Source organism: Ailuropoda melanoleuca, chromosome 3 (genome assembly GCF_002007445.2).
Source record: "Ailuropoda melanoleuca isolate Jingjing chromosome 3, ASM200744v2, whole genome shotgun sequence".
Classification (NCBI taxonomy): domain Eukaryota; kingdom Metazoa; phylum Chordata; class Mammalia; order Carnivora; family Ursidae; genus Ailuropoda; species Ailuropoda melanoleuca.
This window is the reverse complement of record NC_048220.1, coordinates 111345139-111370548: the sequence shown is the minus strand read 5'-3', so window position 1 is coordinate 111370548 and position 25410 is coordinate 111345139. Positions and strand designations below refer to the sequence as shown.

Sequence of the window (25410 nt, the reverse complement as noted above, 5' to 3'; positions counted from 1 at the left end):
ATTAAAAACATATAGCCATATTTTAAATTTACCTTGTATTTGTAGTTAATATCATCACTGTTATTGAGGTTAAGATCACATCTAGTGTATGAAACACAAGTTTATGGCTGAGAGACTTAATGTGTGGGGAGGGTAGTGACCTAGAATTAACTTTGAGAAGGAAGCTCCCTTTAAGATAATAGAAAGAATGTCTGTTTTAAATCTAAATCAAATATATACGAAGCTTTACTTAATTCTCCGTACATTCATCAAATAACGTACTTCATTGGGGAGCACTTACGTAACTTACGTTCTAACAACTGTATGTGACTATCCTTTGTTTCGATAGCACCCTTACAATTTCTTTTGTAAAAGGTGATCTCTTTAGCTAAGGTACCAAAGAATATGGGTACGGAGAGTCGTTATTATTGACCAATGTTAAAACAACAACGACAAACTCATACCCCCTTCCTCACCTTTAAAAAGTTTATATCAGTCAGTCAATAAATACTGGGACATTAAACAAACAAGATGAGTGCAACAGGACCAGAAATTCTTAATACTATGCACCCAGTACAACCCTCCGTTTCTCTTGGTGTTGTATCATTCCCTCTACTCTTCTTTATCCACAATGAGAACCACAGATTTAGCAATACTGCTGCTAAAACCAGAAACTCTGCACATTTTCTAAAACCCAAATTGCCTTTTGTAGGTTTTTCTTTTTCCTTAAGAATTTGAAATTTGTTCTAGAAATTTAGGGATGATTCCAAAAGGTTGAATTAATAGATTCCTGTGTCTAATGGAATTTGCCTTTCTCCTAATTATTTTAACAGAGCCAGGGATAGGAATATCATCATTAGTTACTTTAGATGAGTTTTCATTGTTTGCACTTTAGACACATAATGGATGTGGTTCAGTTAATTAGAAACTCAAACTTCAAGTTGAAACATATTTAATTAAATATCCTTTTGAAATCTGAAATCTAAAGCAAATAACTTCTATATGCAGAAAGTTCTCTTCATAATGTAATTCATATTTATTTTCATAATTTGATTTTTATATTGGAGTTAGAGTGCCTTTTATTTCATACCATTGTGTAGAGTTGGCAGTGGAAGTGAGGACAGTCAGGGATAAATAATGCCGAGGAACTTTTTAATAAAAAATTAAATCAGTATGAACTTGTCAGAGGTTCTATCAGAACAAAGCCAAAGTTGTCGTTGATTATATACATAGTTTTGTATATATATCAAATGGTAAATTGTAAAACACAAAATCGATGAAATACAACTTTAAAAAAAGATGTACGTAGAGCTTAATACACTGACAAAACTGTCTCTTACTACCTTTTGGTTTTGGCTTGGACTGCACCAAGAATGTTTTTTATGTAAAATTCAGGTGATAAGCAAAAGACTTAATCTATTCTGGCCATTTGCGACTTTCCTTTCAAAAGAAGGCAAGCTAGGTTGACCATTAAAACTTTCTTTTTATTCTATTATTTTAAGGAGTCGAGACAAAATAGTACAGTGGAAGAAGATTCTGAAGGTGATAATGATTCCGAAGAATTTTATTATGGAGGGCAGGTGAGCACCTCAGACCTTCCAACTCTCTGCTCTCTGAGTCAGCAGTAGCCATCCATGTCCTGGTGGATTCCTGTGCCTGTGAGCTGAGACACCTGTGTGTTAGTTCTGTAACTGACTTGGAAATCTGCATAATTTCTGTTTCTTATTTGCATATATATTCAGAAATTAAGGTTACTTTGGCAGTTCTTCGACTATAATCACTCACTTTGAAGTCATCTTACTTCATTACAGAAGTTTCGCAGATGGCATTTTATTATGTTTTTGACTTTTACATTTCTTAAGCATGTTGGGCTCAGTGTTTTATTTATTTATTTTTAAAAAGATTTTATTTATTTAATTTGACAGAGAGAGACAGACAGCGAGAGAGGGAACACAAGCAGGGGGAGTGGGAGAGGAAGAAGCAGGCTCCCAGCAGAGCAGGGAGCCCAATGTAGGGCTCCATCCCAGGCCTCTGGGATCATACCCTGAGCCAAAGGCAGATGCTTAATGACTGAGGCACCCAGGCACCCCTTCAGTCAGTGTTTTAAAACGATGACACTTCTAACAAAAGCGTAGATGGTTAGTTTTAAATAGAACATGATTAACCTTTATAAAAACCGATGGTCCCTTATTACTGAGCATCCTCAATATTTGTATTCATTGTCTTTTCCTCTTACACTGATGTGACATGTTTGTTGGAAAATTGTGATGAAGAAATATCATAACTTATATATATGAAAATGGCATAGCTACATATGTATATATATAAAAGAGTTTGCTATTTTTCCAGGATAATGTTAAAATTTTAAACTGTGCAATTGATTTTAGGATATGGCTATATAAGGTATTTTGTTCTGGTTCTGTAAACTTGATCAAATATGTTTTGTAGCTTGTATAGTGTAATAGGAAGGTAGTAGATTAAAGTGGTGTTTTTTTTTTGTTGTTGTTGCTGCTGTTAGAGAGCGTGCAACTGCGTGTCGCATGGTGGGGGGAGGGGAAGAGAGAGAGAATCTTAAGCAGCCTTCACACCCAGCATGAAGCCCCACATAGGGCTTGATCTCACGACCCAGAGATTGTGACCCGAGGCGAAATCAACNAACTTGATCAAATATGTTTTGTAGCTTGTATAGTGTAATAGGAAGGTAGTAGATTAAAGTGGTGTTTTTTTTGTTGTTGTTGTTGCTGCTGTTAGAGAGCGTGCAACTGCGTGTCGCACGGTGGGGGGAGGGGAAGAGAGAATCTTAAGCAGCCTTCACACCCAGCATGAAGCCCCACATAGGGCTTGATCTCATGACCCAGAGATTGTGACCCGAGGCGAAATCAACAGTTGGATACTTAACCGACTGAGCGACCCAGGCACCCCTAAAGTGGTACTTTAAAGCCAAAGTTGTAATTATGTAAAAGAATGTGTCAGTTTACTTTTTTGGAATAAAAAATAAGTAATTATTCAATCAAGCATAAGCAAGGCAGTAGAGATATGGACATATAAATAAAAGTAGGCTTCTTCTCTCCAAGAATGCCTTTCTAGCCATGGGATACTTTTCCTAATGATTCTCTAACCAGTGTTGCACTTTAAAATAACGCAAAATAATTCTTCCAGTTTTGATTTTTGTTTACATAGCTAATATTTGCAGAGGGAAAGTAAATGCTTTTTTTCCAGTATAGATATTCAGTCTACAAGTTTTCAGTTTACCTCCAGCCCCTTACTTCAGTCCCTTTAACATTTACCTTTTCCTCGTACGAAAGTAGCCTAATTTTTTTTTTAAGATTTTATTTATTTATTTGACACACAGAGTAAGAAAGCACGAGTGGGGGGAGCTGCAGAAGCAGAGGGAGAAACTTAGCAGGGAGCCTGATCATGACCCGGGATCCTGGGACCCCGGATCATGACCTGAGCCGAAGGCAGATGCTTAACCGACGAGCCACCCAGGCGCCCCTCTAATTTTACTTTTCGGACATAACAAATTATACAAGACATATGACATAAGCGAACCTACGAACTTTAGTGAATATACTGCTATATTCTCTGTATTTTTCAATGAAGATGACAGAGAAAATGTCCATGGCAGAGCCTACAGGGGGACCTGCTCAAGAGATGGTTTGTGTTTGATTCTTTTGATTCTCTTCACCCCAAGTCATTTCTAAACCATCCTTTCCGTCAGGTGAACTATGACGGGGAACTGCACAAGCACCCCCAGCTTGAGGCTGATTTGTCGGCAGTGAGAGAGATATATGGGGCGCACGCAGTTTCTCTCAGGTAAATCAATACCTCTCGTGAATAAAAATGAAAATGATTTGGTAAGTCATTGGGATTTTTCTGTTGAGTTATTTAAGGGGAAATATTCTTGGGCTTAGTTATATTTGAAATTTTTTTAGAATTCTGCTGAGTTTTTACTTATACAAAATGGTATATCTGTGGCTGTATGGATTTTTTTGGTTTTGTTTTTGGTACGTGTGGTTTAAGAGTACATGGATACATTAAAGAAATTAGTTATTTTGGGGAGTTAGTTTGATAAAATATCAGTCTTAAGTGGCGTCATAATCAATTCCTTTAATAGACTTGGCCAGCTGGGCCCATGCAGTCAATCACAGATCAAGGACACTTCGTGTGAACAATAAAAGTAAATAATGCATAACCACTGGTGTCCAGATCACATTGTGATGTGATCTGACCCCAAAAAAAGAAAGGGGAAAAAAAAGAACATAAATTTGCAGAGTGTTTGTTTGAATGATAATGTATTTTATCTTGCAGTTATTTCATATATAATTTGGTGACAAATTTAAGACCATTATTTATCACTTTTAATTATTCAGAAGATGCCAGTATCCTTACTTACATTTTCTCTTCTTAATTTAAAAAACAAACTGTTTCCTGTCACTATGCTAGTTTCCTGCAACGATNAATTTGGTGACAAATTTAAGACCATTATTTATCACTTTTAATTATTCAGAAGATGCCAGTATCCTTACTTACCATTTTCTCTTCTTAATTTAAAAAACAAACTGTTTCCTGTCACTATGCTAGTTTCCTGCAACGATTCAGATCTGATTATTTCAGATTCTTTTTCATTGCCTGAAGGGCAGCCTTCACATTGCCGTGGAATTCCAGACCCCAATCCCAGCCTGACTTCGGTTCCCACCTTATCTACCCAAACCACAACTGTCCCCTTTCTCTAGGTGCGCTGTGTTCCCTCTTGACTTTGGGAGTTTGCAAGAGCTGTTTTCTCACCAGTGAGTGCTTTGCTCTTCACCCCGTTGCTGTCCTTACTCAAGCCACAGTCCCAAGGCCAGCCTTCCCCCGAGCCTCCTTTGAGTTTCCAATGCAGATTAGTTACTCTGTCTTTCGGACTCCCATCACGGTTGGCTTTCGCCTCATTTATTATACTTCTCAACTTCTCCTGTCTTTTCATGATTGGTTTACTTCTCCCCCTCTAGTCCCTAAATTCTGTGAACGCAGGGACCGACAGTGCGCTTTTTTGTTGTTTTATTTTGTTTTGTTTTGCTTTTTTATCATGCTTATATTTTGATACTTAATAGAGCACAGGGAATATATGAAATATGGGATGATTGATTCTTAATTGTTTCCATGAAAGATGTTTACATTATCTGGTTACTTTCTCTTCCATGGACATATCTAGATTTTGATAGAGCCAACAAATATTTTAAGTTGGGAAGGACAGCACAACTATAGTTGATAATTGTCAAGTGTTTCATTTTAACTTCAGAAACAAACTCACCACCACCTGCAGCCTCAGTAAGTTGGGGCTGTGTACACAGATCCTGTCTCTCCCGCTCCTGGAGGTCTGGTAGGCTGCAGTGGACTGAGAGTGATTGGGATTATACTTGGAAAAGCAAATATTTGCAATTTTCAAGGTTTTAGCAAACTAGCTGTAATTATTTCTCAGTTCATCTCTACTGTGGCTCCAGGGTAGGGAATATATGGATATTCAAGAAGTGTGTTAGAATGAATAAATGAGGAAGGCAGTAGGGACTTATCCATAAGTAGTCCAAAACAAGGATTAATTTTTTAACTTGAGTCGAAATTTGCTTGACCGCTTAAAACTTTGATCACAGTAGTTTAATCCCCTCCCCCACTAAAAAAATAAGTCTGGGGTACAGTTAATCATACAATACAATATACAGTTCAACTTCTTTTTATTTGAGGTACCTGTTGTTTTAAGGGATTGCCTTAGCACATGTTGATTGCTTTTATAGTTAAGGATTTTTTTTTTAAAGATTTTATTTATTTATTTGACAGAGACAGCCAGCGAGAGAGGGAACACAAGCAGGGGGAGTGGGAGAGGAAGAAGCAGGCTCATAGCGGAGGAGCCTGATGTGGGGCTCGATCCTATAATGCCAGGATCACGCCCTGAGCCGAAGGCAGACGCTTAACCGCTGTGCCACCCAGGCGCCCCATATAGTTAAGGATTTTTCTTGAACACATACTTCCATGCTAAGCTCTAATTACACTGTCATGTATATATATGAAATTTTTTTGTTTCTTCGGCAAGAATTTATTAAGTACCAGTGATCATCTTTATTAGTGTTTTCCATTATTAATAAAATTTTTGATAATTTATCAAGTTTTGAAATTAAGTAAATACTTGGAATTTCATTCAAATGAAATATTAAAAGTGGTAAGTGGCTTTGATTTTTTTTCTCCTTCCCTATTTCACTTATAAGTTTTGNTAAGTACCAGTGATCATCTTTATTAGTGTTTTCCATTATTAATAAAATTTTTGATAATTTATCAAGTTTTGAAATTAAGTAAATACTTGGAATTTCATTCAAATGAAATATTAAAAGTGGTAAGTGGCTTTGATTTTTTTTTCTCCTTCCCTATTTCACTTATAAGTTTTGATTCAATTTCAATCTTTATAAATATAAGCCATGTTCTTGCCTGCTCTCGATTTTTCTATAGCTACAGAGGATGTTTCCAGAAAAAATAACCTCCCAGAGGCCTCATGGTATAAAGTATGAATCACAGCAGGACTAGTCTGATTTACTTGAAATAAATCCAAATGAATTTACTGTCTCATATCAAATACTGAGGCTTGGGCACGTGGCAAGAGGAGTCGTTAGGCATAAGGTCTTGGAATCTTCTTTGTTACAAAGTTCTAAGCCTGTTGAAAACAGACTGTTCTAATTAGCTGTTCTTTTACTTAATTGAGGTTTGTAAGAACTTAATGGAGTTTGAAGAACAAAAGCACCTCAATATGCGTAATAGGCTATTTGGTGTCATTTTTTTTTTTAATGTGACGTCTAATGAGAAAGGCAGCTAACCACATCTAAGTTCTCCGTAGGAGATGAAAATAACTGGCATTGCCTCACTTGAGACAAAACCTCTTTAGGTAGGTTGAAGGAGGAGCTAGAAACAGGGACTAATGACCAGTTTATTCCTGAAGTAGGTAATTTCAGCTCTACGTGGCCATATCGTTCAAAAGCAGAATCCTGGCTGTGTTGAACCAGACTTATAAACACTGATGACAATTCCAGTTCATAGGCTCTTGGATTGAAGTGAGTTAGGTTTCTGGAAAAACAGGATAAACCATCAGTTTATCAGTCTGAATAAACATGTCTTGTCTTGAATCATGCAGCAAAACGAGGATGTTTTATTTTTTCCATTATATATTTTCTCCTCTAGTCATGTATTTACAAAAAAAATTTTTTGATCAGCGCCATCTGAAAACAATTTGAGGTTAATATTTTTAGAAAGGTGTAGGGAATTACAAGTCACAAAATTCTCATGTGGTCAGGAATGAAATGTTCTGACTGCTTGTGGTGTTTCACACGTCTAGTGCATATGAAATAACCTTTGCTTTATGATCATACCATCTTCTTTTTTAAAAGTCGAAGCTGTATGAGTAATATTCTGGCCTTTTTATCATGACTAATGCTTAATGAAGATTGGAAGGTTGCAAGATTCTGCATTTTTAAAAAAGATTATTTGTGAGAGAGAATGAGCGAGAGAGAGAGCACAAGTGGGGGAAGGGGCAAAGGGAGAGGGAGAAGCAGACTCCCTGCTCAGCATGGGGCTCAATTCTCCGCCTCTAGAATCATGACCTGAGCCAAAGCAGATCCTTAGCTGACTGAGCCACCCAGGAGCCCCATCTTCTGCGTGTTGATCACCTTTTGTCGATGGACAATTGTAACAGGGCCTTTTGAACTTGGTGTTCTGGGGGGGCGGCATACTGAGGAGTTTTTAAGGTTGAGGGGGTTATGCTACTATATTCAGGCCCACATTCTTCCTTGAGAGAGAGAGAAGGAGGGAGAGAGAGAAAGGGGGATGGAGGGAGAGAGATAAAAAGGAGAGGAGAGGGAGGGGAACGGGGAGGGGGAAAAGAGCCACAAAAATCAGTATGGACCACTTTTTCTGGATTTCTGCATTTCCATTTGTAGTGACCGGTAGGATTACTTACAGATATTCTGGTTCCTGTCCTTCGGTATTTGGCAGCATTTTATTCCCCTGCCTCTTTTAATGTGATGCGTGGACGCAGCTAATTCTGGCAGGTGAAATGTGAGTGTGAGTCCTAGTGCAGGAGTTCCCGTTTCCTCCAGACTCCCATCACTCCGGGCTCCTGAGTGACCACAGTGAGTCAAGTCTCCCCTCCTGCCCTCTGAGTCCATAGTAAACAAGTCACGTGAGTGAGATATAAATCCTTTTTTGTGTGAAACCGCTGAGAGTTGAAGAAGTTTGTTACTACAACATAACTTAACCTACGCTGAAGCACGCCGTTCATCAAAAGATCTGGCGTTGGGTATTTGTAGTGTCCTTTCCAGCATATTGATTCTCCCACTCCTGCTTCCGGAGCCTCCAGACAAATGGTCTGACTGAAAACCAGGGGAAAGTGATGACAGGAAGCACCTAGAAGAAATAAAGGGGAGAGTATTTTCCGAAAACACTGGCCCATAATCTGGATGTCACATCCCAGTCACCCCTATTCCCAACACCTGTACTTTTTTCAAGCAAAACGAAAGATTTTTCAGCAGAGGGGGAGTTGCAACAACTGTACTTCTTATATGCTGTCATTTTATATCAACTTCCTTTTTCATCTGGACCTAGTTTTTTTTTTTTTTAAGATTTTATTTATTTATTTGACNCAAAACGAAAGATTTTTCAGCAGAGGGGGAGTTGCAACAACTGTACTTCTTATATGCTGTCATTTTATATCAACTTCCTTTTTCATCTGGACCTAGTTTTTTTTTTTTTTAAGATTTTATTTATTTATTTGACAGAGAGCCAGCGAGAGAAGGAACACAAGCAGGGGGAGTGGGAGAGGAAGAAGCAGGCTCCCAGCAGAGGAGCCTGACGCAGGGCTTGATCCCACAACGCCAGGATCACGCCCTGAGCCGAAGGCAGACGCTTAACCGCTGTGCCACCCAGGCGCCCCTGGACCTAGTTTTTAAATTCTTCTCAGTCTTGTTGCCTTTTAGAGAAACTTCAGAGCGCTTTGGATATGGTCTTGCAAATGCTTTAATCTACCAAGCTTTCTTCCTGACGACTGAGTTTGCATATTTCTTGGCCCATTCACAAACATCTCTCGCACACTGAGCGAAAAACACACATTGAGTAGGCATGGAGAAATAGACAGGGAATGCTGTTGAGTTTCAGATGTCATAAAAGGTGTATGTTTCCTCACAAAGTCTATTTCTTCTCAAAGTGTAACTGACCGGTCACTGAATGCAAGAAATAACTAAGTAGCAATAATTGTATTTCCCAAGAACCTGTGGTAGATTTCATGTATGTGTGTGTATGTATCATTTCCTTGACAGTTAATAAGGCAAGGCTAGATATCTAAAAACATTTTTATCACCCAGTGCAATCACTGCTAATTTTGAGCAGGTAGTGTTATAAAACATCACAACTGTAGTTTTATAGAGAGAAAAGGACCAGCAGAGATGGTCTAACATTTACTATATTGTGAGAATGGATGTTATGTCTCATTAATGAGGATGTTCTCTTGATTAATTCCATTAAAAATTAGGAGAAAAAATTGCTAACAATTCGAACACATAGTGCCCTCAAAAATACATGTTCATAGAAAAATACATTTCATACACACATTCCTAAATGAACTAGGTCACATGTAAATATCCAAAATATCAAATGACCAGATTTCAAGATATTTTGATTCGAAGAGTAGCTCAGATGTCTGGAAAAAATTTTGTGAAGCAGTCCTTTCTCAGTTCCAGGGTGTAACAACTGCATCAGATCATTTCTATGTTGTTCTCCTTATCTTGAAAAAGGATTCAGGTTCAATTTGATGCGATCTTTTCACAGTGAATAAATATAGGCAGTGCATGAAATTATTTTGAGTTATTATAAACCCAATACAGCATTCAGAACACAATCAGATATCTGGCTTCACAATTCAAGTTGCATTCATATTTCAGGCTTTTGACTTGATTCTGCATTTGCTATTCATGAGATCCAGGGCAACTGAAAGTTATTCAGATATAGAAGCAATCCTGATGACTGGGTCGCTGCATCTGGACAAACTGTAATCACGCTTTGTAATCTCACAGTGGGAAATGTGAAATTACTGGCATTATATAAAAAGGGCATCACAACGGAAATTGGTTTGCATATATGCAGCGCTGTTGTGAATTCTTTGAAGTGTGGCATAAAAACAAAAAGTGTAACTATTTACAGATCTACACCTGCAGAATCTAGTTAATTGCAAACCTTTAATGCCTCTGCCTCCTTAAAATTCTGTGTTTGTGTTCTGTCTTTGTGCTCTACTGTGGTGGGGAAGGGCACTTATAAACCTTTACTTTCTTCCTTTCATTGTTGTTGTTGAAATAAATCGATAGTGTTAGAAATTGGGACGATACCAACCACAAAAGTTTTGAAGAAATCATATAAAGGAATACTTAAAAATTCACATATTAAACGTTTTAAAAGAATACATGTCACTTTCTGATCATAACTTTATGATAAATTCTGTTGAAGTGGTCTGGAATACTGTGAAGAAAACAGCTGTGGGTAAGGTTCTTCCTGTGTTTTCTTGTCTCTGATTCCCTTCTTTCTGCTAATTGCACCACAGTCTTGCCATTGTAACTAAATCCGAACAACAGTTATTCTCCCTTGGGAAACTGTCAATGACTGGAGCAAACAAATGCCTGGTGATGATGAGGATGTGGGAAGTGGTCACTGTGATAACCTGGCTGGTGTGACTAGAAATGGTCATAAGCTTTTAAAATACTAATTAAATGATACATATCAAGACTCCCAAATATAGTTATTTATTTCACGCAGTAATTCTAGAAATTATTCTGTGAGAAGACAGATGCATGCAGATTTTTAACAAGAGGCCTGTTTATCAGTATTTACAGTGTGAAAAAAAAATCAATAGCAGCCTAATAATTGTGTCATTATTTTATTATTGAATTGTATTTATGCAAATACAGCCATTTAATTCTATGATTTTGGAGAATATTTAATAATACAGAAAAACACTCATTTTAGAAGAAGTGAAAGAAAGAGCAGGACAAAAATTTTTATATACCATATTTTCCATATACATATATATATATATACACAAACACACACACATATGGAATGAGATATAAGCAAAGATATTTATCTCTTGAGTGGTAGTATTATAAGTTGCTTTTGTCTGTTTTTCTGACATTTTATAAAATGAGCTTATATTACCTTTGTAATCAGAAAAAGTAGATGTTTTTAGAAAACACAGAAATTTCTTATAAAATAAGTTTTGCCCACAATCTATAGTTCATAAATAAGTACTTTTTTTCTGTTAACTTTTTTGGTTTTTCTATTTCTATTTTATTAAAAAGCATTTCAGTTTCCATACGTTTTTGGTAATCTACTTGCTCCAAATAGTGTGGAGAGTAAATATGTTTATATCAACTTCTTTAGTAATGGGTAAAAAGTTTTTCTATTGTATCAGTGTGCTATAGTTTATTTAAGTATGTCCTTATTATTTAATATTCATTTCTGCCCCCAATTTCTGCACTCACAACCATCCTTCTAGGCAGAAGTTTACACATATTTATTACAATTTTCACCCCACTTATATGTCTATTGAACATCATTAGTAACTGATTCTCATCTTTACATTTAGCGGTTCTTTCTTTTAATTTGCCTAACACAAAAGATGTTTGGCTTTTATATTTATGAATAATTTGCTGATGTTCAGGGTAGGCAAATTACGACCACTGGATCATGGGGTCCATTTTTGAACAGCCTGTGAGATACAGATAGTGTTTGCTTTTTAAAAAGGGTTTAAAGAAAAACAAAAACAAAGGAATATGTGACAGAGACCAGAAAAATCCTGAAAAGGCTAAAATACTTACTATCTTGACCTTTACAGGAAAAGCTTGCTGACCCCCTGAACCAGGTGGTTTATTTGCTTGGTCCTTATTCTTGGCATAGTGTCTGTATGATTTCATAAATAAAATGGCGTATTTTTGCATCTAAATTTGCATATCATATCATGTTTAAATTTGTATAAGGTTATAAGTGTTCTTATCCCTTAAGAATAACACAGGTGTTTTAAGCCATACAATATTTTTAAAAAATCAGTTCCTATGTGAATAATTTTTATCCCTTTTCTTCTTTATGTAATCTAAAAATATTACCATCAAAGAATAAAAAATACAATTTCGTAAATAGTGAAAATGTGGTCAGTGTTTTGATATATATATATGTATATATATATATTTTTTTTTTTTTAATTTTTTAAGAAGATTTTTATCTATTTGAGAGACCGGGAGAGAGCACAAGCAGCGGGGAAAGGCAGAGGGAGAGAGAAAAGCAGACTCACCGCTGGGCAGGGAGCCCAATGGGGGTCTGGATCCCAGGACCCTGTGATCATGCCCTGAGCTGAAGGCAGTTGCTTAACCCACTGAGCCATGCAGGTGCCCCTTTAAAAAAAAAAAAAATTTTTTTTTGAAGATTTTTATCTATTCGTCTGAGAGAGAGGGAGAGCACATGAACAGAGCGGTGGGGCAGAAGGAGAGGGACAAGCTGAGCAGGGAGCCCTGTTTTAATATATTTTTAAGGGGACAATGGAGAAAGCCCAGAGGCTAAGTTCTTATATTCTAATATGCTGCTTTTTGTGTGTCATACACATTAAGAATAAAAAAAACCCCAATAGTTCCTTCATTCATCAAATTACATAAAACCATTTAATGATGAAAGGTGTCTCCTCTGAACCCTAGACAAATGCGACAGTTTTGTATTATATTAGCATTAGTTGAATACATAATACACAGAAATTATCATTAAGTACTAACTATGGGCCAGATACTATCCTACACACAGTTTTGAAATTGAACATGAATTCAGTGCCTGACTTCCACACTGACTTACCAGCTCTTCGGCACCTGATTTCAATTCTCTCAACCTCAGTTTTCTTGTTTGCATATGAGGATAGTAATTATATCCTTGTCATAAGGCCATAATGAGGACCCCGCAAAGTGATAGTTTTTTAAATACCTAACCGATTAATCATCTGCGTAAATAAATAGGATGTGTGTGTTTAAATCTTGGCTCTGCTGCCGAGCAATGATGGTAAGTTCCTTTATTACTCTGGGCCTCCATGAATGCGTATATAAATTAAAGGTGAGGGTGGTACCTCTAATGCACCATGATCACATGTGTGTAACATTCTTAGAATAATCTCTGGCACATAAGTCTCTTAACAAATATTGGCAGTTACTTTTTATCATTTCATTCATCTGTATAATTTTATCCCTCACTATATGTAGCATTTGTAACTTCATAATTTTATAAAAATATAAAAAATAGAGATATGTGCATATAGAGAATGTGAGAAAACTACTGTTTTTACGTTCTTCCATTGACTTTTAAAAAGCGTGCTGGTTTAGGGCACTACCTGGGCTGGAGAAAATTTGGTTTCTAGAACGTCTTCATGTGGCCCATCCTGTTGTTACTTGTTTTAATTTGGATCTATCAGACTCTCAGTGCTGCCTATCAAACACAGTGACATTTAAATGGCAAAGCACATGGACCCGGTTCAGAACCAGTGACGTTTAACATGGAAGGGAAAATCATGGGCACATCCTTGTGACAGTGAATTATTTCCCCACCCCTTCCTCGTGTCAGAAACTCCTCCTTTTGCCCTTTGAAGCAGCTCTTCCTCTCCACAGAGCACAATGACAACCAAGCCGTCCTATGAGAAGACGGCTGAATTTGCCCCAGAGGACTGGGGATGTTTGAAACTATGAGGCAAACAATTCTTGAGTTTATGTATGCAAGTGCATGTACGTAAAAATAGAAGGATGACTAGACAGTATAAATAGTCACAGAAGATCACAATCCAAGTACATGGACTTAGTTAATTCACGTCCCCAGTCACTTCTGAGCTCTCCGTAGAGATCAGGGGGAAGAGTTAGGGACTGAATTGACTTTGACTTTGTCTTGGCTAGCACACATCATCTTTTAAGGAAAATGGAAAAATAAGTGTTAATCTTTGCTTTCAGGGAATACGGAGCCATTGATGACGTAGATATTGATCTGCATATTGATGTTAGCTTTCTGGATGTAAGTATCAATTTATACAATATTCAAAAACCTTTATTTTATTGTTGGAAAAAATTAAATATTTGTTTCTCTTATATTCTTAGTAACATGCTGATTTTGTTAAAGCAATTATAAAGAAATACTATGACTGCTTGAAGAAACACATTTTATATACATATATATATATTTTTTACATTGGTTCTTTTAATGTATTCTGAAGTTTATGGGCTCTTATTATATAGTACTTCATTATTTCTTGAATTCTCACTTTAATTTTCCTACGTAGAAGGCAAAAATTAAGAATACTTTGACATTCTTCTCCAAACCAATAGGTCTTGAGGTAATTTGTGAGCCTTATTGATTTATGTATTTCTTCAAAATAAGTTTTAAAAAATTTTTCATGTTTGAAAAAAATCAAGAACTCTAAAAGATGACTAATTCATCTTTTAATATATTTGCACAGGAGGAGATTGCTGTGGCTTGGGAAGTGATTCGAACAGAACCTATAATTGTCCGACTACACTGTTCACTTACACAGTATTTAAATGGCCCAGGTTAGTTTTATTTCTCTGCTTATTATTTTGAATATGAATTAGTTGTGCATTGTGCATTAAACGGAATGTTCATTTGGTTCTGAGCATAACTGCAGCTATCCCCATAATGGTATTTAAAAATACTTGCATCCTAACAAAAATGGTTTATTGCCAGTATATCTTATGGAAACAGAAATACACAACATTTAGTTGTGTAGATTTCAGAAATTGACAAGTTGCTGTAAAACAAATAAATAAAACCTAAAAGAGAACTTTGCATATAGTAGAGGCTCAGAAAGTATATTTTGGGTTGCTCTTAGATTTAATTATTTATGTCTCTGCTTCTGAGATTTAATTTTAATGTTTACTTATCCCACCTTTGATTACTGATGAATTTAGACTAACTATAAATATAACACACTTCTATTTTTAAAAATGGAGACCTTAGTAGTATTTTTGTTTTCCACTATGTAAAGGGATGATTTTGCTGTATCTAGAGTGATAGCTATTTACAACAAAGGACGCGTTTATTAAATCTTGCCAAGACTTACTGGATTAAGATGTTTTCCCCTACCAGATACACATGCATGTGCATGTGTCTGCACATGTGTGCGCGCACACACACGCACATACACACACTGTATGTACTCATGTTGCTCCAGTTATATACTGCTGAATAACAAACCACCCCCAAACTTAGTGGCTTAAAACAACTTACCACCTCTCACTGTTCTTTGAGCTCAAATGAGCAGTTCTTGCTCCGAGTCTCCCTTGCCTTTGAAGTCAGGTGGTAGGCGGAGCTTATGTCAACTAAAGACTCTGCTAGGTTGGATTCTCAAGATGCTGGACTTCGAGATACCTCACAGTTGATGTGTGTGTCATCTTGGAGCTAAGCTGCGGCCCCTTGACTTGAGTGTTGATCTTACACATGGCTTCTTCATGTGGTTTGTGTTTCTTGTAGCAATGTGACTGGGGTCGGAAAGCAAGTGTTCCAAGAGACAGGCTGTGGATGCCACCTGGAAAAAGGCACAGTGAATCTTCCCCTGTATTGTATTGTTCAAAGCAATTGGAAGACCCACCCAGAATCAAGGGATGTAGACATAGCTAGCACCTCTTGAAGTCATGGCCATCTTCCCACATACTTTATTGTGATGTCGGCATGTTTTTCTTTAGGCATATTAAGGAATTTACATCTCCTATTAGTTTTTACACAAGAAAAATCCCTGACCTTCCAAATTTATGAAACACATAGGAAAATCTCTCATTTTGAAAAAGTTTCTGTTGAGTCACCTCTTTTCTATTTTTGTATAATGATTTCTACTTAAATAATCAACTCTTAATATAAACAACATATGATTTAACGCGAGGCAAAGATGACTGGATGTTACATGTTTTTATTGTGATTATTTCAAATGTATAGAAATGTAATGAGGAAGAAAAAGAATTACTCATAATCCCTTTATAGTGAGAAACCTGTAAATAGTTTGGTGTTTCTGTTTTCTGTGCACACACGGCTCATTTTCATAAAGTTGACATTGAACTGTATGGTTATGCACCTTAATGTTATGTCATGAGACTGTCCTCAAGTCATTAAATATTCTAAAATGGAATAATTTGTAATATCTGCACAATATTCCAGCTTATAGATGTATGTGTTTTCACTGTTTCCCCAGATCCTCTGCTGTATGGTTAATTTTTTTTCTTTCTTTAGGGGTTTGATATGTCACCATTCGATTTTATTCTGTTGGTGGTTAAAAGAAAAAGTAGCTCTTATGTCTGAACTTTTTTTTTTTTTNCTTTCTCTGCTTGACTTATTTCACTTAGCATTATCTCCTCCAGTGCCGTCCATGTTGCAGCAAATGTTGAGAATTCGTTCTTTCTGATAGCTGAGTAATATTCCATTGTATATATGGACCACAGCTTCTTAATCCAGTCATCTGTTGAAGGGCATCTCGGCTCCTTCCATGATTTGGCTATTGTGGACAATGCAGCTATGAACATTGGGGTGCATATGGCCCTTCTCTTTACTACGTCTGTATCTTTGGGGTAAACACCCAGTAGTGCAATGGCTGGGTCATAGGGTAGTTCAATTTTTAACTTTTTAAGGGACCTCCACACTGTTTTCCAGAGTGGCTGTACCAACTTGCATTCCCACCAACAATGTAGGAGGGATCCCCTTTCTCCACATCCTCTCCAACAAGTTGTTTCTTGCCTTGTCTATCTTTGCCATTCTAACTGGCGTAAGGTGGTATCTCAGTGTGGTTTTGATTTGAATTTGAGAATGTGGCATGCTTTTATGTAATATTACCACTGTTACTCATTTTTTAAATACAATCTTGAATTTTAGGCAGATTTTCCTTCTCAGTGTCTCTTTAAAGATTTGTTATATTTGCATGGTTTTGTAAACATTCTAACAATTATATTCTAAGTCACACTGAGATGATTTTATTGTTCAGTACACCGTCTTCGGTATTACAACTCATCCATAATTTAGTCCTTCTGTTTTCATTTCTATGAGTTGATTTGCCTACCTAATAATTAGTGAACCAAAGAAACATGAGGATTATGCTTCTTTTTTTCATGTCTGAGAATGACTCTCTCCTTTTTTGAATGAGACAGACTTGACCAACTATAAGTTTATGGGGTCATAATAGTTCCCCCCCAACCATAAAAAATACTTTAGACATCTACTTCTGCTAGTTTTTTTCTGAGGTGTTTTAATTCTGTGCAAATATTTGTAAGACATCTATTTTGGTGTTGCTTGTGTTTTGTTATGTGTACTTATCAGGCTATTTTTTTTTCTCTTTTTCCTTAATATTTTACGTATTTATTTTCAATTGGTACACTTCAGTCTTAATTTACCTCGAGCCAGTTTTGTGACTAATCCAAGGTTTAGACTGACCTAGTTAACAGTTCTCTTTGAAAGCATTCATTGCTAGGTTTTGGAAAGGTATGAATAATACTTATTTGAGCTGTAATATTTGATCAGGGCTAATCTGACAAAATATCTGTACGTGAACAGGAATGATAAGAATTGAAGAAATACACCTCCTTATCCACTGTAATATTAAAGACAAGAATTATTTTCATCGTATGTGAGGAAATACGCTTTAAATAAAAAGACATGGTTATTTTTGTTATGTAGTTTTTCAGAACTGCTGGGGTATTAGTCTAGTTTCTGATCTGAGGGCAAGGCTGCTTTTAGTTTAATGTGATAAACAATCAACGTTATTAAAAATGTTTTTCTGTGCAAATCATCTCATCATTGGTACCTGTACATGCACGTGATCAGTGTTAGAATCATTTCCACATATCTTAAGCAGCCCTCACTTTACTGCCTTCCCAGCCTACGTTACATGGAAGTCAAGGAAAAATCGAATAACTTTCGCCTTTTTTGAAACATGAGAATATTTCTCTAGTGCATTCTGTCAAGTTCTTCCTCAGTCTCTTGTCCTTAAGAATGAACACTTGTGGGGAATTATTTGGTTATTTTAAGGTAAGTTTTAAATAAATTTAGGAAGAATAGACATTTTTATATTCACTTTTGCTTTAAAGGAAGATTTGTTTGTTGTTTTTAGTTTTATATATCAGTACCGTTCCATGTTTGTTTGTTTGTTTTCTACCTGAGGTCAGTAGTGTTAGCTAAATTTATTCACAAGTACTTGTCTGCTACTTGTTTACTTAATGGGACTTTTGTATTCCAGTTTATTTTCTAACTGATTATTAGTTATCGGAAAGCTGTTACTTCTAAAAATTTTCATAAAAATTGGGGTGCCTGGTGGCTTAGTTGGTTAAGCGTCTGTGGATTTTGGCTCAGGTTATGATCTCGGCACTGAGTGTGGAGTCTGCTTATGATTCTCTCTCTCTCTCCCTCTGCCCCTCCTTCCTGCTCACATGCTCACTCTCTCTCTTTCTCCCCCAAAAAATTATAAAAATTAATCTAAAACATTTTTAGATTTATGGAAAAATTGCAAAGGTACTACAGTGTCCCCATACACTCTGCAACCAGTTTCACTGATTATTAATCTTTGGAGTACATTCAATGCAATTAATAATAATAATGATTAATTTCATTAATCTAATAGTAATGTAAGTTTTATCACTTGAATCTTGGAACATTTTTGGAAGTAACATCTTGTTAGCTCTTTCAGTGTATTCTAAAATTTGGGCCATCCAGATTTTATACTACTAGGCGAGTCAAGGTTTGTAACTTACATTTCCCTAGAAGATTAATCATTTTGGTAAAGCACTGACATTTATTTTCTAATCATTTATTGTATGAATAAATTTTTGTCTTTGTATCCTTAATTTGTAGGTATAATTTATATATTCTGGGTAAACATTTGTGTCTATTATATCTCTTATCTCTCTCTCTCTCTCTGTGCATCTTATACAATTTCTTCCAGTGACAGTTTCAGTTCTTCTAGTGCATTTTGGACTTTTCTGCATTTTTTAAAAAACCAGGTCCCTTTTGTTTCTCTGCCTCCATCTCCCCAGTCACTTTTTCCATCTACCTGCGAGGAGATTGTGTCTTCTTAAATCTTTTAAGAGAGAGCACAGCATGTTCCAATTTTGTCATCTTTTTCTTAAAAAAAAAAAAATTCTGCTGAGTTTTCAAGATGTTAAGATTTTTTAAATTCATTTTTGAATTTTGTAGCCCTGGGTTTGAGACAGGAAGGATTCTAGTGACATCCACTCTGTTCCTCAGTCTGTATCTAAGGATGAGAATGCTTTTTGAAAAGGAACTGGTTGATGATACTAACACAAGTTTTCTTTGATCGGTGGAGTGTTTGTGTCCCAGAGTAACGGCCAACACAGAGGGTAAGGAAATTGGGGATACCAGTTTGGTTTCCATGGAGCACGTGTGGTATGAGAATGTCCTGTTAACAAGACAGTTCACCACCTCCACCAATCCAGACCACAGTATCTCTTGCCAATTACTTTAATAAGTTCCTGAGTGATTTTCCTACTTCTCCCCTTGTTTTCTACAGAGATCATATGCTGCCACACCTCTGGTCCTTCCCAGATCTCCTCTCCTAAAGCGATACCTTGTTCACTCCTCTGTGGCTCCACTTGCCTCCTTGCTGTTCCTAGAATATTGAAGCACATTTCTTCCTCAGGGGCAGTGCCCTTGTGGTTTCCTCTTGCTAAGACACTTTTCTTTCTGCCATACTATCTAGTGCTAGAACCTACTATGCTCATGAACCCTTTACTCCAAGACCCTTTCCCTTCTTTATTTTTCTCCAGAACCTTTACCACCATGTGGCATTCTGTCTGGTTTTTGTTTGTCTCCTTCCACTAGACTAAGGATATTTGTGTGTGTGTTTGCCATTCTATCTATAGTGACTGGCACAGTGGACACTAATAGATATTCTTTAATAAACCTGTGAAGAATGAATGGTGAATGACTTTTTTTTGAGAGATAATTAAATTCATAAACATTGTAGTTATTAGCTTACAGAAATGCATGTACCTGGTAAAAATACATGACAGGCCACCTAGTGAAAGGTAAGTCTCCTAGACTTCATCATCCATTGTTTTATTGCAAAAAAAAAAAAAAACACACACACAACAACAACAGGTGTTTATACAAATATGCCTTTCTTCCACTTACAGAATCATGTACAAACTGTCCTACACATTGCTATTTACACTTGCATGATTTTGGCAATTCTTCATCATTATACATATTGTACAATTATATGCATGTATGTTATACATTAGTGTATGATATGTAATGACCAAGAATGATCTCCAAAATCTACATATAAAGCATAAATAGCAATGTATAGGACTGTGTGTATGCTATTTTTAAATATGTATGTGTGTATAAATATGTTTTACATACTATATAATATGTAAATGTATAATATGCTTATGTGCGTGTACATCTTGTAGTATATCATATATATTACTTTTCAGTCTTTTTTCTGGCTGAGGGTTAAGTTTCAGCTCAACATTTTGACTGATTATTTTTTCCTTTGCAGTGCCCACTGTTGATGTCTTCCAGATTTCTACAAAAGAGCGATTTGGATTGGGACATCAGCTGAAAAAGTAAGTTTCCCAAGAATAAAAGAATAAATTTCTTTGAAAGAGAACTGAGTTCTCATTTTGCTCACTCCTCTTCCCCCATTCTTATTAAATAAGAGCTTTTTGAAGTGAGTGCTTCAGGAGAGGCACTCATCCGATGCCAAGAGCTACATCAGTAATTTAGCTGGCAGAACTCACCTCTAGAACCAGCGCAGTCCTTCTGTTTGCCCGCCCAGGTCCACTCTCCTCTCTCCAACACCCTGCCCTCACTGGGGAAGCTGATCTGTGTGAGTGCAGGTTCTAAAGTGCTGCTATGTCTCAAATGTGACCAACAGAGGAGGAAGCAGTGTAAGAAGGGAGTATTTTTAGCCTTTGGTTTCCACTCTAAGAGGTCACCTTGAGTAGAGTAGTCCTTCAAGTGAGGCTTTCTTCTCTGCTCTAGGCCATGGCCTTTGCATGGCTGTCTCTTACTGGGTTCCATTACAGTTTCCCTCTGCTTGTTCCTTGGGCCTAGAGGTGGTAACAGTCAGCAGCCACTGGCCCTGGGCTACTGTACTGTGCCTAGCTCCTACAACTGCACTCTTGAAATGATCATTCCTATTTTAAATAAAACTTTTATTTCCTCTGTGGACTTTGACTAATGCAGTGAATGAATTTCTGTTTTATAAACATAAAATTATCCCAGTCAAAATGACTTTTAAATCATGGTAGCATACGGTCAAAAATAAATTTAGTAAATTCTATGCTATATATCAGCTATAAGAATTTGTATTACTGGAGAAATCCCGAAGGATTATTTATTCTTCTGAATATGCAAATTTTACTGCAACTTAAATTTATCAGGAGAGATCATTTGATTATTATACATTTAAACACGTGGTTTGTACACTCCACGATGATACAGTTCATGTATTCACCTGTGTTTTAATGAATATTAATTGGGCATCTGACATTAGCCTTTATTGAGCAATGTTCTAAGAGAAAGTACTTTGAAACTTTTTATTTCATTTACTAAATAAGGTATTTATTGTAGTCATTTTACTTGAGATTATGGATGTAAGAGGACGTGTATGTGTGTTATCAAGGGTGGTACATATTATGGACCTCTAAAATTGTCTTAAGTTTTTACGACTTGACATTGCTCAGATGTGAATCATGTGTGGATATCATTTGAAAGAAAACTAAGATAAGGGAGTATTCTTGCAAATTTCCAGTGTTGGGTTTAAATATGAACATATAAAAATTAGATAATAAACCCTTAATGTTTCAAATTGCACATCTCTAAAACTAAGTTCAATTTACAACATATGTTTAGCACATTATGGAATGCAGTGGTTTCTTTAAAAGTGCTCAAAAGAGAAATTTTCTGTTTTCAATACTAAGATTTGGTGTGCTTCTTCAGTGGAATTGGTTTTTTTTTTTTCTTTCACTTTTTAAAGATTTTATTTGTTTGAGCAAAGACAGAGAGAGAAAGAGAGAGCAGGCACCGAAGCAGGGTGGGGAGGGAGAAGCAGGCTTCCTGATGAGTCAGGATCCCTACCTGGGGCTTGATCCCAGGACCCAGGGATCATGACTTGAGCTGAAGGCAGATACTCAACCGACAGAGTCACCCAGGTGCTGCTGGTTTTGTTTTTTAATTGGATTTTGTTTTCTGTGTCTTAGAGCTAAGCATGGAGCCTGCCTCTATGTTATGCCATCCAGGTTGGTCACCACCATACCTTGGCACATCTTTTTTTTCCCCCGCTCCTGTGATGTTTTTTTCCCCTCACCCAATTTTCTTTCTTGTTTTTAAATTTTTTTCTAATTTAAAGACTTTATTTTTTTAAGTGCAGTTTTAGGTTCACAGCAAAACTGAGAACAAGATACAGAGATTTTCCATATACCTCCTGCCCCCACCTATGTGTAGGCTTCCTGTTATCAACATCTCCCAGCAGAATGGTACATTTCCTAGAACTGATGAATGTACATTGACACCTGACTATCATCCGAAGTCCACAGTTTTACCGTATGTACTTTTGTTAGCCACTTAACCTTTTTTTTTTTAAGGTGAAATGAAGTTGATTCAAACGAGATGAGAATTATAAAAACAGAAATCTTGGAATATATAACTTTCTGCCTTTTAATGATATCTGAGTATATTGTTTGGGCTCAGAAAAAGAAATTATGTGTATAATTCCAACTCTGAGAAATTAAGAAAAGCTGTATTCTGTATTCACTGTTTAATCACTTTGTAGAACATGTAACATTTTATTAATACTTCCATCTAAATGTTTAACATTTTAAAAAGGTTAATTACTTCTATGGATAAATTTTAGTTCTATGGACAGTTTAGTATATGGGCTAGAACTTTTTCTTAATGACTCCTGTTACGTTTTAATCTAATTTACTCTTCCTTAACTATAAATAACTGGGTTTGCCTGTGATCCTTTCTAGTCTAAAATTGCATGATTTCCAAAAGTCGGATCTCATCCTCACAATAAGGCATAAGAGGAAACTGAAGTATAAAGAGATTATTTTCCAGAAACATACAGCAAGTTAGGAAGGCAGACTCAAAACCTAGGCCCTTTGTTATTATTGCTGTGGTTTGCTTTCAGCAAATAAACACCCGTTAGACTTTTTCTGTGCTTCTTTATCGGGCGTGTTTCTGGCAACTAGACTGGCTTAGTAATGACTGCAGTAGCAAATGCATACACAGTGCTCATTGTACGTGAAGCACTATTCTAAGCGCTTTACCTTCCGTGAACTCACTTGCTCTTCACCACGGTGCGGTCCAGCAGGTGCTGTTGGTACCCGCATTTCCCAGACGATGAAGCCGAGACCCAGAGAGATTAAGCAAGGTGCTAAGGCCGCAGAGAGAAAGTGGTAGGCCAGAATCTGACCCCAGATCAATACTTTTGACCCATCCACCAGTCTGCTTCTCGTATAATCGTAGGTATCCCTTTGTTTTATGTAAGACTTGGGATTCGTTTTCGGCACGGAATGAATATTGGAAGAACATGAAGGCATTACAAGAGCCTGAAAGAAAAAAAAAATACTGACCCAAAACGGATGTGGTAAAGTGATCACGCTCATGTAGAGTATCTGTCGTTCGAGGGCTAAATGTGGAACAGGCCGTGGAGATATTCTTTTTTTTTCTCTTTTCTACCCACCTCTTTTTTTTTTTTTTTTNTTTTTTTTTTTTTTTGATATGTTAGTGACCATACAGTACGTCATTAGTTTTTGATGTAGCGTTCCATGACTCATTGTTTGCGTGTAACACCCCGTGCTCCATGCAATATGTGTCCTCCTTAATGCCCTTCGCCAGGCTAGCCCATCTCCCCATCCTCCTCCCCTCTAAAACCCTCAGATTGTTTCCCGGAGTCTATAATCTCTCATGGTTCATTTCCCTCTCTCTTTACCCTCCCTTCATTTTTCCCTTCCTTCTACCGATCTCCCTGCTATTTCTTATGTTCCACAAATGAGTGAAACCATATGATAATTGTCTTTCTCTGCTTATTTCANATTTAGCATAATCTCCTCCAGTCCCGTCCGTGTTCCTGCAAATGTTGCATAATCATTCTTTCTGATGGCTGAGTAATATTCCATTGTATATATGGACCACATCTTCTTTATCCATTCGTCTGTTGATGGGCATCTCGGCTCCTTCCACAGTTTGGCTATTGTGGACGTTGCTGCTATGAACGTTGGGGTGCATATGGCCCTTCTCTTCACTACATCTGTATCTTTGGGGTAAATACCCAGTAGTGCAATTCCTGGGTCATAGGGCAGCTCTATTTTTAACTTTTTGAGGGACCTCCACACTGTTTTCCAAAGTGGCTGTACCAACTTGAATTCCCACCAAGTATATATGACTTGATGCTGAATTCGCATTGATCAAACTTAAGTTGTTTTTAAAAGGAAAAAAGCCTTGCAAATCTCCAGTTTTGCCTTAAGTACATACAGACATAAAATTAGGTATAAATTTTTCATCAATGGAGTTCGCATTTATAAAACAAAATTTCAATTTATAGCTGAAGTGCAAATCAAAATAAAACCCTCAAATTTCAATTGTAAAATTAGCACGTTAATTTGATTTGGTGCATGATGCTATTTTACTGAAGCTGTTAGACCACCACAGTTGGAATATAGTACTGGCTCCTTGAGTGCACATTCCTTTTGAAGATTTTTTTTTTTTAAGAATTTATTTCTTTATTTGACAGAGAGAGACAGCCAGAGAGAGAGGGAACACAGGCAGGGGGAGTGGGAGAGGAAGAAGCAGGCTCCTAGCGGAGGAGCCTGATGTGGGGCTCGATCCCAGAACACTGGGATCATGCCCTGAGCCAAAGGCAGACTCTTAACGACTGTGCCACCCAGGTGCCCTGCATATTCTTTTTGAAATCAACGTGAAGAAGATCATAGCATTGCCCACATGTACTCCCTTTTCTCTGTTTGAACTACTTCGGGTCCTTTGTCGACNTGCCACCCAGGCGCCCTGCATATTCTTTTTGAAATCAACATGAAGAAGATCATAGCATTGCCCACATGTACTCCCTTTTCTCTGTTTGAACTACTTCGGGTCCTTTGTCGACGCAGCTGACTATGACATCATCTGGTGTAATAGACCTTTGGAGTCTTTTTTTTTTTCCCTTTTATTATCAGCCAATGGAAGTTGTAGTAGCTCTTCATGATACCAGCCTAATAGTAAACACAGTTTACTGTGCGAGCACTGAAATCTCTTGGTCGTTCCCCATTATCAAGAGGCGGTCATTACCCAGCATGTGCTCATAGGTATATTTCACATTACTGTGGACATTAAATA

The 25410-nt window shown here is 36.9% G+C and overlaps 1 protein-coding gene across 3 annotated transcripts in view; it reads left to right on the top strand.

Annotated features, from left to right (window-relative positions):
- The window catches only part of PARP8 (poly(ADP-ribose) polymerase family member 8), a 177020-nt gene that overhangs the window by 99526 nt on the left and 52084 nt on the right, over positions 1–25410 (top strand). For all 3 annotated transcript variants that reach the window (XR_004624292.1, XM_002919636.4, XM_034656940.1), the window contains exons 7-11: positions 1482–1559; positions 3701–3795; positions 14010–14070; positions 14513–14603; positions 20570–20636. Coding sequence is in view for 2 of the 3 variants with exons in the window: in XM_002919636.4 (XP_002919682.2) it covers positions 1482–1559; positions 3701–3795; positions 14010–14070; positions 14513–14603; positions 20570–20636 (392 nt within the window). In the remaining variant the exon portion in view is untranslated. The remainder of the gene's footprint in view (positions 1–1481; positions 1560–3700; positions 3796–14009; positions 14071–14512; positions 14604–20569; positions 20637–25410) is intronic.